Source organism: Ipomoea nil, unplaced genomic scaffold (genome assembly GCF_001879475.1).
Source record: "Ipomoea nil cultivar Tokyo-kokei standard unplaced genomic scaffold, Asagao_1.1 scaffold1407, whole genome shotgun sequence".
Classification (NCBI taxonomy): Eukaryota; Viridiplantae; Streptophyta; class Magnoliopsida; order Solanales; family Convolvulaceae; genus Ipomoea; species Ipomoea nil.
The window spans coordinates 3,674,858-3,691,020 of NW_017617835.1; the positions used below are offsets into that span (position 1 = coordinate 3,674,858).

Genomic DNA, 16,163 nt, shown 5'->3' on the forward strand with positions numbered 1-16,163 from the left:
TATGTCCACTTTTGACTAAATGGTGGTGTAAAGAGCAACACCGCTTTTCTTACCCCACTTGTAAAGCTATCACATCTATTAAATGGGTGGTGTAAATAGCAATTAGAGTGTTGCAAATAGAATTCTTCATTCCCATATGTGATTTTTCACAATTTTTTAGGAGAATATGATTTATGCGGAGGAGAAATAAGAGTTGGGTTCTTCTTGCAAGAAGAGTTGTTTGCATCCGCTCTGTTTGTTTGTTTGTTTGTTTTTTTTTTTTTTTTTTTTTTCGTTAGACATGCTTTTAATTTTTTTTTTCTTATTCTCTCTCCTAATTGACACCTCAAAAATCAAAGAAAAGTAAATAAAAAAAAATCAATACTATCGAGAATGCTCCGAGTATGATAACTCTTTTTTGGCTAGTGTGGCTCTTATTAAGAGATTCTTTTCATACTTTTGTTGGGTCTTATCAGTGTTGTATGTTGGAGAAAGTTACATTGATTTTTTTGGGCGTAACATAGTGTTTTCACCGATGACCACAATGGTTTATCATTTTGTTGAATTGTACACACCTTTCCGGGTGAGACAACTAAAATAGGGATTTAAGGTTGCTCTTTACCAAGATCAATGATTGATCCTTGACGCTTAGTTAATGATGGATATATCATTTTCACTCAACGACATCCCAAAAGTTTTGATATTGATACGACTGTACGAGTAGTATATGATACAATCAAGTATATATAATCCGAAGTGATATTTCAAGTGACAAATGAGCTCTTTTTATGAGGAAAGTTCTTATATTTTGTTAAAATTACATTTTTTTAAAGAGTGTATCATGTATTAACACAACAAATTAAAAGGTGTAGAAATCCTTCTTCTAACTGAAAACACTAAAAAAGTAATCAGTGACGAACTTCGCCGTCAACGTCACTGCTTAGGTCATCAGGTCTTTAGAAACAAATACTCCATTTTAAATTATTTGTGTTCATTGATTATTATTATTATTATTTTGAAATCAAATGAGTTTGAAATTTTATTAATGCAGGAGGGGCAATAGTAGGTTTGATTAATTAATATCACTGTTTTAGAATGATGTTTTATAAATTAATTGTTAACTGACAGTTGATTATATGTAAAATGATTTTTTTAAAAATTAATTTAAAAAGTTATTTTAAACTATTTTTTAAATTTTAACATTTTAGAGTGAATAAATGATTACAGAAATTTAATTAATTAAATATTTATATTAATTATTTAATCAAATCAAATAATTAATAACTATTTTCAAAAAAAAATAATTAATAACTGTTAAATAAATTAAAATTAATTGATAAGTTATTTATGTTCATTTTTTTTTTTAAGTCCTAGCAGTAGGGCCGGAGGGTGGCGAAACCAAATTGACGTTCGCCTTCGCCGTCGCAATAAACTAAAAAAGAAAATACTCCGTATCAGAACGTGAACACGAAACCTGTTAACCTGTGACCTGTCCACTATCCAAAATCCGCTAAAATTTGCTGGGTTTTCGTCTCTGTAGAGAAACAGCCAGGAAGTCTGCTTTTTCAATCCTTCTAGAATTCCCTTTTGCATTTCTTGTATTGTTTCCCAATCAAGAGCCCTGCTGTTGCGTGCGTATATAAACACCCGCGATTCCCGTTCAGAATTTCCCACAGAAATTAGAAATCAGCTTCCGTTCTTGCTTCGAATTGTACACTTTTTTTTTTTTTTTTTCCTGAATTTGCATTTGATTTTGGAGTGTGGGTATTGAGAGTTCAATGGAGGGGAAGAAAAGGGTAGTGGTTGTTGGCGGAGGAGTTGCCGGCTCTCTTCTCGCGTATACCCTTCAGAACTATTGCGACGTTGTCCTCATTGATTCGTGAGTTTTTATGTACTCCCTTTATTGATTCATGGGTTTTGTGTTCAGTTGTGAAGTTGACATTGATGTGGTTTATCTAGTTTATGTTAATTTTGAAGGGTTTTTGTTGATTTTAAAGTCACATTTCTGAAGCTAAGCTGATTGCTGTCAAATTTGAGTTAATCAAAGGTCCAATGCAGAGAGAGAGGGGAAAAAAAAAGCTCTTTAAATGTTATTAGGCATGAAAGTTATGCTAGCATATTGATGATCAAAGCATGTTTGACCTTTTCCTTTCTGTGAGATTCCAGGAAAAAGAAAAAAAAAAAACATTTTGGGGTGAAGGGTTATGCAAAATGCAAGTAAAGTAAAAAAAAAAAAAATGGAGCAATAGATAAGAATGAAACTTGCCTTCTATGGGTGTCAATGTGAACTTTGTGTAGGTTAAAATGTCGTTTTTGAACTTATTCGACTTTCTCCTTGGTGTCTGAAATTATGAACTATGCTGAATATTTTGAAATATATGTTCTGTATATCGTGTTGCACTTTGTTTTGTTTTTCTTTATTTCATGTGTTTGCTTGGTTAATCAAACTATAGAATACTGCAGGAAGGAGTATTTCGAGATTACCTGGGCGAGCTTAAGGTCGATGGTTGAACCATCATTTGCGAAAAGATCAGTGATTAACCACCACGAGTACCTTCATAATGCACGCATTGTTTCATCTCCCGCTGTTGACATCACAGACAGTGAAGTGTTGACAGCACAAGGCCGCTTAATTGCATATGATTATCTTGTTGTTGCGACAGGTCATATGGAAGATGGTCCTGTTACAACACAAGAGAGGCTCGATTTCTACCAAACAGGTGCGGACTTGGATAACATGTCATCTGTATTGACTAAATACCTTCATGCCCGGGCTTTCAAATCATCAAAGCATGATGTAGTTATAACCTGATTAATGTCTATACACTGATTGGAGAGATTGCTTAGCCAATTGATTTCACAATAATGGCCGTTAGCTGATTGGGTTAATTAGAGGGTATAACTAGTTGATAACATTAGCTGATTGTAAAAATAGTGTTTGGTAAATTAGCTGTTAGCTGATAGCTGTTTGGTATAATTTCTTTTCTCAAAAAGCTAATTGAAAAAGTTGCTTTGAGAGTTTGAGTAGCCTTTTGAATTTTAGCATTTTGGAGTTACAAAAAGCTGATTAACCGAACACTTATTGATTTTTTAACTAAGTCAAACAGTTAATAGTGGTCAAATAAGCCAAAATTGGCTAATAAGCTAACTCTTTTACCAATCAGGGTGTCTTTTCAATAGGTATGGGATTCAGTTGTTCATTGATGTATCGTTTTGTTGTTTACAGAGCATGAAAAGATCAAATCTGCTAATTCTGTCCTGATAGTTGGAGGAGGGCCAACAGGTGTAGAACTTGCTGGTGAAATAGCTGTGGACTTTCCCGATAAGAAGGTGATACTTGTGCATCGGGGATCAAGGTTACTTGATTTCCTCGGAGAAAAGGCTGGCAAAAAGGCACTTGATTGGTTAGTTTCAAAGAATGTTGAGGTCATCATGGGGCAGTCCGTTGAATTGAACTCTGCCTCTAATGGTGTGTATCGGTTATCTGGTGGAGAAACTGTTGTTGCCGATTGCCATTTTCTCTGCACTGGTAAGCCATTTGGTACATCGTGGCTAAACAATACCATTTTGAAAGATAGCTTTGACGTTCATGGAAAGCTAGTAGTCGATTCCAACTTGAGGGTCGAGGGTCACAACAATATCTTCGCCATTGGAGACATTGTTAATACCAAAGTAAGCAATCTCTTCTCTTTTGTCCCTTTTGTTTTTGTTTTCCTCTCCTTGAGCCAGATTCATATTCTACTTATAAGTTATAATTTTTCTCTGTTTGCTTCAAATCGAAGGATTTTCAATTCTAATACAAAGATCAGACTCTGGGGTGTGTAAAAGAAATCGATAATGATTTTGTGTATTATGTATGGTTGGGTTCCCCGCTCCCTATGCTTTCTTTCTTAACACGTTGTTACAAATTACTATATTTAGGAACTCAAACAAGGATTTCTAGCTCAAGCGCAGGCATCAGTGGCTGCCAAGAACTTGAAGTCGTTGATATTCGGAGCAAGGGAACAGAAACTGGCTAAATATAAGCCCATGGGCTCAGCCATGGCTATAGTTTCTCTAGGGAGACGAGAAGCCGTGATGCAGGTGAAGTGTGTGACATTGGCCGGACGTATTCCGGGAATGATAAAGTCGAGTGACTTGTTTGTTGGGAAGACGAGGAAACAACTTGGCCTAAAATCTAACTAAGCCTTCTTAGTCTTTGCACAGTTGTTACATTGTAGCTGCATTTAGGGGAGGATTGTGTTGTTGGGTGGTTTGTTTTGTTTCATTTTCTGTTAATGAAAGATTTCGACAATGGTAAATGGCATGAGAATATGTGTTTGGGAGAATTGGTTGGAGTTTGTAATAATGAAAGCTAAGGTGTATAATTATTTGTTGAACCATAATTTTGAAAGACTTCAATCACGATTGTGTTGTTGGCTGGTTTGTTTTCCGTTATTTTAGTTGGTGGCAAGTGTCACACCATAATTGATTATAGTTAATATCTTATCGGTTGAACCAATCATGTTTACCTCTTCTGTGTTAGTTGTGAGAATTGAAGCATGTGTTTCATCTCAATACGCTTCTTCACGTGTAAGGGCTAATTATTTTTTATGGACTCTAAGCAACACGTGGATCATAATCTCTTTACCAAATTGAAGCATGTGTTCCATCTTAACTAAAAGTCTAAGTTGATAGTTGATTTGCACATTTATGTTTATATATTATGTATATATATATATATATATATATATATATATATATATATATATATATATATATATGTTCAACACTGAGTTATTATACGAACTACACTCTTAGATAATTACTACAAATTTTTCTCATTATTAAAAAAAATATTGCTAAATAGTAATAGTAATTGGATAGATTTTTGAAGACAAATTTGATCATTTTTAAATTTGAATTAAAGATTAAAATTGTGAAAAAATTAATAAATAATTAAATATAACAATCACAATAAAATTATAAAAATAAAAATAATCAAATAAAAAGTTAACAACATACCTAATACGGAATTTTTATTTTTTTTTTCGAAAATAATTTGTGTGAGGCCGTTAAGGACTGAAGCGGGAATAAATTGAAACCGAAGGACGAGCGCACGTGCCGAACACGTGAGCGGATCTCGAAAGACAAAACTCTTGCTCCGAGCAGAGAGCTGAGCTCTGAGAGTCTGAGCTAAAAAAGGAAAATTGCGCAATTTCAATTTTCAAGTCCTCAAATCATCGCAAATTGAGGTTTGTCTCCCAAATCCGTATACATATACTCTCGAACTCGATTCTCCATTTTCTTTTTTCTTTTTTTTTTTTCTGACGAAATTCAAAACCCTAAATCTCACCGCAGAACAGGAACTGTCAGAGATGATGAGAGTTTTCGGCGTTAAAAAAGACAAACAAGCTTCAATTCAAGACACTTCCGATCGGGTACATTACATTTATGCAAACTTTTTAAGTTCTATTTTCTGTATATGTATACATTGCGAGCTTAGGTTAGAGGGGATTTTTATTATTTTTTTTTAATTTTTTAATTTTAGTGTGCGTGAGTGGAGGCATTTGGTTCAAAGCTATTGAGGATTATTAAGGCGATTGAGTTTGAGGCTAACATAATTAGTAGCATTAAGTAAAAGAAAAAATGGTTTGCCTTCAAAAGCTCTTCAAATGTAGGATTGTTATATTTTGTGTCCTTGGTACAGGCATCTCCAAGGAAGACACCAAAACACTAACTTTTTAAAACATGTTTGTCAATTGTTTCCTTTTAAAAATTTATATTATTAGAAATAAATTATAAAGATTTAAAGATGTCATTGAAACGTTTAAAATGAGATCAATATTAATTATAAATTAATTAAAATTAAAATACATAAAAACATAAATTTTATTTTAAAATGTTATTATTTATATTAAAATTATATTTTATATTAAAATTAGCATTTTGTACGTGCGATGCGCGAAAATTCATGCTCAATATTAAACATTTATAAATATAAATAATTAAAAATTATAGTTTAAGTTATTTATACGCAAATAATATATGTATTATATACACACACATATGATTTACCATTCATAGAAATTTAATTAAAATATAATCTAACAATTAAATTAATTATATAATGATTTTAATAAAATGATAATTAAATAATAGGAAAAAGATATGATAGATATAAGTGTATGGTAATAATGATGGAGTCATCAATGTAAGAATTAAATAGTAACGGAGTTATAAAGGTGTAAGGGTAGTTTTGACTAACAAGAATGTAGTAGGGACAATTTTGTTCAATAAATTTGAAGTGTACAACATTTAAAGTAAAATGTATAACTTTATTCACATACAAAAACCAGACATAAATCAAAGATATAACTTGGATTGAGACTTATTATGTTTTTAGATCAGAAGATAATTAAAGTAAAAAAAATAATGTATTAAATTATAAGAATACAAATTATTTCAGTGTATGAATAAGAATTTGGTGTAAATGGGTTGGTGATGAAAAATTTTTGGTGTAAGAATATCCAGATAATATTCTCTTTGGTGTAAAAGTTGGTGCAAAATTTAGTGTTTTGGGTTGGAGAATGTAAGTTGTTGGCATGAGGAGATTTGTAATTTTTCTTCATGTTTTCCAGATCAATAAAAGAGGTGAGACGGTGGATGAGAAAATAAAGAAGCTAGATACTGAACTTGCAAGGTGCAGAGAACAGATAAAGAAGACCCGTCCGGGTCCTGCACAAGAGGTTATCAAGGCTCGAGCGATGAGGATTCTCAAGCAAAAGAGGGTGTGAGTAATCTTATTCTCTGTGTTTGGAGTGTGAAGGGATACAAACTAAATCTTATGCACATTAATTTTGTTAGATGACTTTGTGTCATGTTTGAGCGAATCCCAACATTTAGTTTTCAAGATGATTGCACCCTTAATGAAGATGGGCTATCCGGGATGGTTATGAACTTGGACCTTTGGACTGTTAAGAATATTAGCTCATGATGGTATCAAAGTTAGCTTGTGCTGTAATTGAATCTCAATTTACAAAAATATTAGCATGTGCAAGGATCTTTTGGTGTAATAGCTTGTTGAAGATATTACGACATTTGTTGATCTTGACTTAAATGTGCAGTGCTTAAAAAAGAAAACAGGATTATCACTTCAGTTCAATTTTCAGTGAGTTCTGTAATTGAAATGAGAACTGGGATGTAGAAAAGTGTTTTGCAAATGCACAAAATTAGTCAAACAAGCTAATTTCTGCATGATTGTGCTGTTTCTGTGTGACATCCCCTACATCTCAGTACAATGTGCCAATGTGGGGCAATGATTATTATGAGCAGATTTGATTGTGTTTGTCATAGTTTTGCTTGCACATGAACAGTCCCTGAAATTTTGAACAGGTATGAAGGTCAACGTGATATGCTGTACAATCAGACATGCAACCTAGACCAAGTTGCATCTGCTTCCGAGGAGACCAAAGATGCTAAAAAAAATGTATGTTGAATTGAGCTTCTTCTTCATGCACTTATTTATGAATGTTGAGAAGTGCATGCCTGAATTCTGCAAAGTATTATTCTAATCATGTAAATATCACTGTGTGGTAGATTTCAACTTGTGAACTTAGATGTTAAAGCTTTCTGGTTTTCACTTAACATGCATTGTGTTAAATTCACTGCAAAGGCGTTTTTTTTTTAATAGCACTCCATGGGGCATAACTCACGGCTTGTCAGGCGAAGCTTGTTCTGTAACCTGATTGGAACCTGCTGCCTACCCTCATAGCGGTAGGAGACTAGGAGGACATCCTATTTGTTTCAGGTGAGGGATTTTGTATTTACTTGACCTGGAGTTTCATGTAGAGCCAAGAAGTCTCAATTTAGATTTGGAGGCTTCATTGGGCCATTAGTTTCATTCTATTATCAGAAGCAGACGTGTAGACCTTCAATCTCGCAAGCAACCTGATCTGGAATCTGAACTTAACTTGCCAGCCCAGCTGCACCTATGGTCATTGGTCAAGCACCCAGGTAAATTTTGATCCCATACAGTGTGATTAGCCGCTCTTTGGAATAGACCCGTAAATGTATTAGAATCTGTAAAGATACAGTGACAAATTCTTACTTGTGATTCTTAACAGGTTGAAGATGAACTAGGCTTGCCCACTGCCCCCTCAAGCATCAATCCATGGCTTCTAAGGAATCTTGTTTCTGGAAGTGCTGATGTAAAATGCTGTGCAGACAGTATAAATTTTGCTTGCTATCTTGTTCTTCCAGATATAGATGGTTGTCAATCTGTTGTAATAATGCACATTATTGACAGTGTAGATAATATTATAAAGACTTGCAAAGATCGTTAGAATTTATGAATTTATGATTCATAGAAACTCTTAAGATTGAGTGTTTTTCTGTTTTCATGCTACTTAGGCTAACATCAGTGCCCTCCATTCCATGTCGGATAAAATCGCGTTGTACCCTAAAAAAACCCAACAGATTGGATGTTAACATTGTTTTTGATATGAAATATAATGTCTGATTCCATCACAGCCATGACATTGATCCTAGTTAAAAGTGGAAAATGTGTCTCTCCACCTGGGATTATCCTAGTACTACACAAAATGGAGAGCATTTACATTTGACAGGATTCTGTCTGGAGTGATGGGAGCCTGGCATTCTAGTTCTAGTCGTCTTCTCCATTAGCTTCCTCCCTCGCATGGAAACTTCAGACGTTTCAGCCCCACGGCAACATCTAGTTGAGACCCAGTTTCCCAAAGTCCAGCATCTGCCATGAAGTCTCTGCACCTCTAGCTCTGAACTTGTCCTCAAGTTTGGGCGCTGTGACTTGCCTCTCCAGCTCTTTTCTCAGCGAACAATACTGGGCTGCAAAGTCACGTAAACGCATCATTTATAACAATTCATCACTGCTTATTTGTCTCTTTGTGCCGCTAAAGAAATGGCAACCTGAATAGACACAAAGTCAGTCCACGATACATTGTGTACTTACCATCGACAAGCAGCTTTTCTTGCTGAAACTGGATTAGCTTTTGCTTCAGCTCGCTATTTTCCAAGGACAAAGCAATGTGTTGCTGAAGTAGGGAAGCGACTTTGGCAGCTAAGTCTGACCTTAGGGTCTGCATAACGAATGTTTATCGCTTCATCATTGTAATAAATTGCACAATGCACTGGTAGATTGAGGACTATCAAATAACACCTAAGATCTCTATTACTTGAAAACATGGTCCCCCTCCCCCTCATTGTGGGGGTGGCTCTTTATAGGCACCAGATATTGGTCCTCCCACGTAAGGGGCCACTGAGTTACCATGATTTAACTCTTCCACAATTCCTGTAAAGCCAGGGTGTGGGGCCCCTAGGGTGAGGGATTTCACCTTTTGCACGTAAGGATTGGCAAATTAGTTATGCATCATAATAGGTTAATGCAATGTGACATTTCCATAACAAGGAGTCAAATACCTGTAAAGTGTCAACTGTTCTTTCTAGTTCAGCAATGTATTGGAGTTTACGGACTCTCGACCTCTGCCCAGGGTGCCTGCATATAATATTCCGGGATATGGTCAGATTCCCAACTTTTCACTCCAAAATAACAGTTCTAGTAGCAATTGTATCGCTTAAAGTTACAGACTCAGAGCACGCACAAGATATTTTGATAGTAACGATTTTGCTGCAGCCCAAATCAGAATAGGTGATGGGCATCAAATAATTTACAGCCAAACTATTAAAACCAAAGAAATGAGATATGCTAAGCATTATTCAATCCGAAAGTTGGACAATCAATAAATAAACACTTGCAAAACATGACCTCAGGAGTTCACTCTTTTCATGTCTATAAAGTCTAAATTACATTATTATATGCTACACAGGCTGAGGCAGATAATGTAATCAAACACTGATAATAACATAAATTCACCATGACATAAGAAACATGTGAGTCAAGATTCTAACCTCTTAACCGGTTTTGCCTCCATATTGTTCTCGCCACTGGAATCCCCGGCTGGATCCTGCTGTCCAGTTTCAGGAAAAGAAAGACTCCAATCTGAACACTGCATGGCATTTTGAGAAACGTATTCTGATAGGGCTGAGACGATGGCATTATCTGGAAAGGTCACTTTGCTTTTCCCTCGAGGGGAATTAGGACCATAAAGACAATCAGATTTCGACCCATCATCAGATTCACCACAACCAGCTCCAGATTCTTCTGCCTCGTCAAGTTTACTTAGATTTGGCAACAGTGTCAAAGAGTCACTAGCAGACCGTCTGTGTAATACCCCACAACCATTCGATTCAGACTCACACAGCAGTTCCTCAAGCCATGCCGGTTGCTCATCTATGATCAAGCTTTGAGAAGCAGACTTATGGTGCTGAGGCCTAAACCGGTTGTCTTTGTGCAAAGTCGGGGAAACAATGGTTTTCTTCTGAAGGGGACAGCGAGGGGGAAGATGAGCTTGCCTTGACATGTTCGGTTAAACTAATTGGTGGATCAAAACGCCTACCAATTTTTGTTCATTCTTTTAGCACCTTTCTACTCCCTTCACAACAAAATCAACTAAACCAGGCCTGAATCTCATCTCCCTGCCTCCACCCTACATCCTTAATTTATACAAGATTTATACAGGAACATGAAAATTAAACTGCCATTAAAACCAAAAACCCAAATCTTGTATTGGGAAAAAGAAATTATGAATCACTTAAACAGACCAAAATTAGGAACACCATAGACTGTGAGAACACACCACAATTTAACATAAAAGAAAAAACTTTGGGATCTGACATCTGAAATTGACTCAACCAACAGCTACAATCTAAAAACAGAGAAGAGTTTCAGTAAAGCTGCTAACTCTTACCATCTTCATATAGGACAAATGTTACAAAAGGAAAAAAAAAAAAAAAAAAAAAAAAAAGATAGTGATGAACAGTCAGTTCAGTGAAATAAAATATCATATACAGACAACCCCTTCATCTTCAAAACATGAACAGTATAGCTTTAAAAAAAACGCAGAAAAAGAGTGCATGAAAATTAAAAACTCCGATCCAAGACTAAAACCTAAATGGCCGCTGAGAAAATGGAGAAAATTCAAAGCAATCCGAGAGAAAGGAAAACTGAAACGAAAAGAAAATGCAACCACATAAGAAATCTACATTTTCTCTCGATTGAATACCGAGAAAAGAAAACCAAAACAGTAAATCAATGAAAAATGGGTTCCATCCCAGGCAAGAAAACAAGAACAAAGGGCTTAAAGCTCTCGACTTTATCGTCCCCACCCGAAATTTTCACAAACCAGAACGCAAGAATCACCAATACAGCAGACACAAGATTTAAAACCCAAAAAAAAAAAAAGCGTAAACGAAAGATGCTTTGGAAAATTCTTGGAGGTAATTTCAGGCATACCTTTATATATTTAGAATTTAATCTTACGGGTATTTCCTGAAGAAGAAGAAGAAGGAGATTAAGAGAGCTGGCACGGCGGCGGAGGGGTTGCGAGAGTGGAAGGTTTTACGCCGGAGTTTGGGTATCAATGGGACGCTAAAGCTTGAAGATTTTTTCTTTTTTATATAGAAAGAGAAGAGATGCAAGTTGCTATAAGAAGGGTTTAATTAGGAAGATACGGATACGATACAAAGACGCAGCGACTCCATACTCATTGAGTGAAGGATTGTACGGACTAATGGCGTTTTGTTTGAGTTGTGCACAGCTCAGCTCAGTTGCCCTTTTTCCATTTCTTACGTTGCGTACAGATTTTCATGCATTTTTCTATCTTTCTTTCTTTTGTTTTTTGGAAATTTGTCCTTTTTTATTTCTTCTCCTCTTTTCAAACAGAAAATGTATCTTAGTAAACAACATGTTTGGTTTCTGAGAAATTGAAATAGAAAATTGTTGTCTGTTGGAATATTTTTAACTATAAGGAATGAGAATGGAAAAGGGGAGTTAGATTAGAGTCTAAAAATAGTGATTTAATGGGACTATTTGAAGTTGTAGTCGAGTTGAAGTCAGTACATAATATTTATTATATGATATGATCTTGACAAAAAAAAAAAAGAAATAAATATTTTTTTTCATGAATTACTCGTGGTAAAATTTATTATGAATTAATGCATAATAATAATAATAATAATAATAATAATAATAATAAATGGTGTGATTAATAAGAAATGATTTATATAGAATTGTTTAATATTGCTCAAAGTTATATATATATATATATATATATATATATATATATATATATATATGTGTGTGTGTGTGTGTGTGCGCGCGCGCGCGCGCGCGCAGTATAACTCTTGGGAGCATAATTTAACTGGTCAACGAAGTGTGTGTGAGTGTGTACACGTTAACTGGTCAACGAAGTGTGTGTGAGTGTGTACACGTGCAGTATAACTCTTGGGGGCATAATTTAACTGGTCAACGAATTTAAAATAAGTTTTTACTAGTACGTAGTCGCAAGGTGTACAAGTATTTTGAGGCCTATGAGCTAGTTGAGACACAACCCTTCTCCACCGGTCTCCGATGAAAGAATGGAAATTTGGGGTTCAAATTTATAAATATATGAGCAATACAAATACAAAAGTTTACATAATAATAAATATTGACATGATGACTTGCGATTTACCTCATCCAACAACTCTTGAATAGGGATTCGAGAGTTTAAAATAAATTTGGCTTAAGCTGAAAAACTTAATATATCATCAACAATAATAATAACACATAATTTGTTCGAACAATGAAAGTACTTTAATTTCTTGGAACTCTTTCATGGTTACGTTACGTTACAGGTTATGATTCACTTAATTACAATTACACTACCTTAAACTCTATTAAAGTAAACGTAGATTATATTGTAGAACAAGATTTATTAAATTTTAAAGTATGAAAATTATAAAGCATGCAACACATGTTTCTTTTTCTCCAAAACTTCAAACTGTTGGCACTATGCATATTATTGATGATCTTGAATTTCCACTTCCTCAAGCTAGGCTTTATTTAGCCAAATAATGTTAAACTTCCCACCATGCATCTCAAAATACAATATTATATATATATATATATATATCACCTTTAAGTTTGCTTTGTTTGCATATACACTAATAAAATCAATTTTACGTACAACTCAATATAATATTTGTGTATATATTATTGGAAGTTTGGTCCAAGCACCAAATGGAAACTTGTTACACTAAATCAAAGTATATATAAATGCTATAACTTGCCAATACCATAGAGCTATATATATATATATATATATATATATATATATATATATATATATATATATATATATATAGATATCGTCCCCAATTTCACAATTTTAGGTTGGGAGAAAATTAAAAATTGTTGGCTTGCATTGATGGGTACAAGGCATCTTGGGAGAAAGGACCAAGCTAAGGCAAATGGAGTGACGTATAATACTTTGGCCATAGCAAATCCTTGTTTGTCTACTAAATTAAAGACTAATAATTTAGATGTATGTAATCGTGTCAATACAATTATTAAAGTTATGCAAGGTATGGTGTGATGAGACAAGAGGGCAAGGTTATAGTACGAATTGGAAGGCTCTAGCTTCACATGGATGGGTGTTATTTAAATATTGAATTGTTCAAAGATGTCCAATATATATATATATATATATATATATATATATATATATCATCTCTAACCGAGAGTTAAAGATCAAATGAAAACGAGCACTTAGGTGTGAATGTGCAAATGCGCACCACACTAAATTATAGAGTATATCTTACTCACAAACTATAGAGTATATCTTATGATATGTAAAGAGTGCGTAATTCAAGAACTAGTATACGTTGTAGTTATTCGTATAGAGCTCTGAGTATATCGAGCTTATGATATGTAAAAAGTGTGCAATTCAAAAACTAGTATGCGTTGTAGTTTTTCGTGGTGCGCTTTTAAAATTTCACATGTTTCTTGAGTGCACTTTTACGTATCATAAGATATGATGCACTTTATAGTTTTGCACGATGCACGTGTTCTCACCTGATGCGATCCATCTTGTGAATGGCATTGAAAGATTTTGATTATTTCCACTTTGGCATTGTTATGTTTTAAAAAAAAATAAGAGATACTTTTATATGTTTTGTTGGAAAATAATATAATGATGAAGCAGATATTTTGAAGAGAAACTTGATTGAGCAAGGAATGAAATCACATATTAGTGGTGTGGAGTGGGGATGATCAAGGGACCACAATTATCTTACACAAAGAACTTGTACTAGCTATATTTCTGAAATATATACTACTAAAAAAGTATAGTATTTATATACTTTGGGATATAATTATTTTATTACGCAAACTCATGACTTCTCATTTGGGAGAGTCACTTCGTGCCACTAGATCACAAGGTTATTAATCATCCCAATGTCAACAATTTTTGTTGATTAATAGGTTATAAATTCTCTATAAATTTTTAAATTTTTATTTACGGTAGTACACTTGCATTTAAACTTTTAGAACTGTACCGAAAGAAAACATAAAATTTACCCATAATATGTTGTTTGTCTTATATTTCTTTATAATAATCAAATGAAAAAGGAATTAGTGTGTTAGTGGGGGATGTGAATCTTTGTTGGGGTTGGTGATCAATCAAAGATAATACAAGTTGTTTATTAATTAGTATAGCTGTCAACTTTTTTTTTTTTTTTTTTTCGAATGCTACAGCTCTATTACATTGTAGTATCTGTTCATATATTTTTTCACAAAGAGCTAATAACGCCTCTACTGAGACTCGAACTCACAATCTTCCAAATGGAAGTCCAACCCGGATACCATTAGACCACATAGTCCTGGTAGTATAGCTGTCAACTTGATTATACCTTTTTGTGTGTATCTCGGTTGTTCAAATGGTCTTTCAACTTGCCTTTAAAAAATTTAATTACTATGTATTTAAAATAAAATATTAGTTCCTTTAAAAAAAATTAGTTAATTAATAAGTATAGCTAACTTAACAGGGTAGATCAAGTGACAAATAAGCTTCTCTGTATGGAAAAATTTCAGGATAACTTGGGTTCGATTTCCACAAGTGATGATTCCCCTTAGTCGGGATGGACCTAGACCGTGCGGTTAACCGCACAGAGAAAGACTCGGACCACTTCCATATGTCAAAAATTAAAGTCTGGTCTTGCCCGTAGTATAAATGGGCTAGCCCTAGTTCGTTTATTGTAATAAATGTATCGGACCAGGCCGACCCAAAATAGGTCGGGCATGGACTAGACTTCGGGTTAACTCGTCTGTTTGGCACCTTTACTTGGAAGTTGGGACCCACAAAATGAAGATAACTTATCATCTCTTGACACATTAATGAGTAAAAGTGAGAAAATAAAGATTGAGAGTCCATGTAATAAAACTTGAAAGATATTGATCATACTATCATAGTAATTTTTTTTCTTCTTCTTTCTTTTCCCATGTGATCAAATTGTACTTATGCTCAAGCCCAAACTCCATAACAACCCAACTTCTTATTGTTGTTTTCTTTTTAATGTATATAAACAAATTGATTAAATGAAAACTCTAACCTTCAAAATTCGTCCTTATCCTGATATTTTTCCAATACTCTGCAAGCCTCTCCACTATCGGTTTATCAGATCAGAACTTGCATATGAATTGTATATTGCAACCATGTGAGGCTACAATCATTTTTATTGAAAAAAAAAAAAAAACACCAAAACTTGTATTTGCACTATTATATATTTATATTATGTAAATCTTCCATGTTATAAGACTTGAGAAGAACAAACAAACTCCTCTCCACTCTGATAACGACAATTAACAAGAAAAAAAAAAGAATGATATCGATGTCTATATCTTTATTTATGGCTAAAAAAGTGTAACTAAAAGGGAGGTTTAAAAAATTATATTAAAGAGTTTTGTTTTTTAAATCTCATATAATATTATAATTATTACAACAAATTCTAGAGTGCCAACATATTTATTTACTCCACATTATTTTATGCATGTTTTTTTTAAAAAAATAATGGAGAGAAATACACAAAAGAGTAAAAATATAAAAACACAAATCAATACATTTCAATGCAACAACATTAGTTGCAAGTAAATGATGAGTAACCCTGTTGATAATTTTTTTCCCCTACTTTAGAAGAAAGAGAAGATGATGCCATGAAAGAAAGATTAAATAAAGATTTTTGCTAAAGAACTAAAAAAAAAAAAAAAGTAAAATGTGTAGTTGAACAACATG

At 33.9% G+C, this 16,163-nt stretch overlaps 3 protein-coding genes across 7 annotated transcripts; 2 read left to right on the forward strand and 1 right to left on the reverse strand.

Moving 5' to 3' along the window:
• The first annotated feature begins 1,458 nt into the window (after window positions 1–1,458).
• LOC109186457 (apoptosis-inducing factor 2-like) lies at window positions 1,459–4,310 on the forward strand. The gene is made up of 4 exons (XM_019336443.1): window positions 1,459–1,858; window positions 2,443–2,699; window positions 3,206–3,651; window positions 3,901–4,310. Exons 1-4 carry the CDS (start codon window positions 1,758–1,760, stop codon window positions 4,162–4,164), a joined length of 1,068 nt encoding a protein of 355 aa, XP_019191988.1. The 5' UTR covers window positions 1,459–1,757; the 3' UTR covers window positions 4,165–4,310.
• A 727-nt stretch (window positions 4,311–5,037) lies between these two features.
• On the forward strand, window positions 5,038–8,294 carry LOC109186462 (charged multivesicular body protein 5-like). Of its 5 annotated transcripts, none has more exons than XR_002055140.1 (6): window positions 5,038–5,213; window positions 5,320–5,399; window positions 6,600–6,751; window positions 7,354–7,447; window positions 7,652–7,974; window positions 8,085–8,294. XR_002055140.1 is itself a non-coding variant. In XM_019336448.1 (5 exons), exons 1-4 carry the CDS (start codon window positions 5,337–5,339, stop codon window positions 7,730–7,732), a joined length of 390 nt encoding a protein of 129 aa, XP_019191993.1. In that variant the 5' UTR covers window positions 5,225–5,336; the 3' UTR covers window positions 7,733–7,974; window positions 8,085–8,294. The 5 variants fall into 5 exon arrangements, 2 of the variants coding, with proteins under 2 accessions (XP_019191993.1, XP_019191994.1); XR_002055141.1 differs by lacking the exon at window positions 5,038–5,213 and having other exon boundaries at window positions 5,225–5,399; window positions 7,652–7,768; window positions 7,874–7,974; XR_002055142.1 differs by lacking the exon at window positions 5,038–5,213 and having other exon boundaries at window positions 5,225–5,399; window positions 7,652–7,768; window positions 7,939–7,974.
• A 121-nt stretch (window positions 8,295–8,415) lies between these two features.
• On the reverse strand, window positions 8,416–11,685 carry LOC109186459 (basic leucine zipper 6). Its single transcript, XM_019336445.1, has 5 exons — window positions 11,348–11,685; window positions 9,904–10,548; window positions 9,415–9,490; window positions 8,948–9,074; window positions 8,416–8,823 (listed from the first exon to the last, which is right to left on the reverse strand). The coding sequence occupies exons 2-5, from the start codon at window positions 10,413–10,415 to the stop codon at window positions 8,693–8,695; spliced, it is 846 nt and encodes a 281-aa protein (XP_019191990.1). The 5' UTR covers window positions 10,416–10,548; window positions 11,348–11,685; the 3' UTR covers window positions 8,416–8,692.
• Window positions 11,686–16,163: the final 4,478 nt, after the last annotated feature.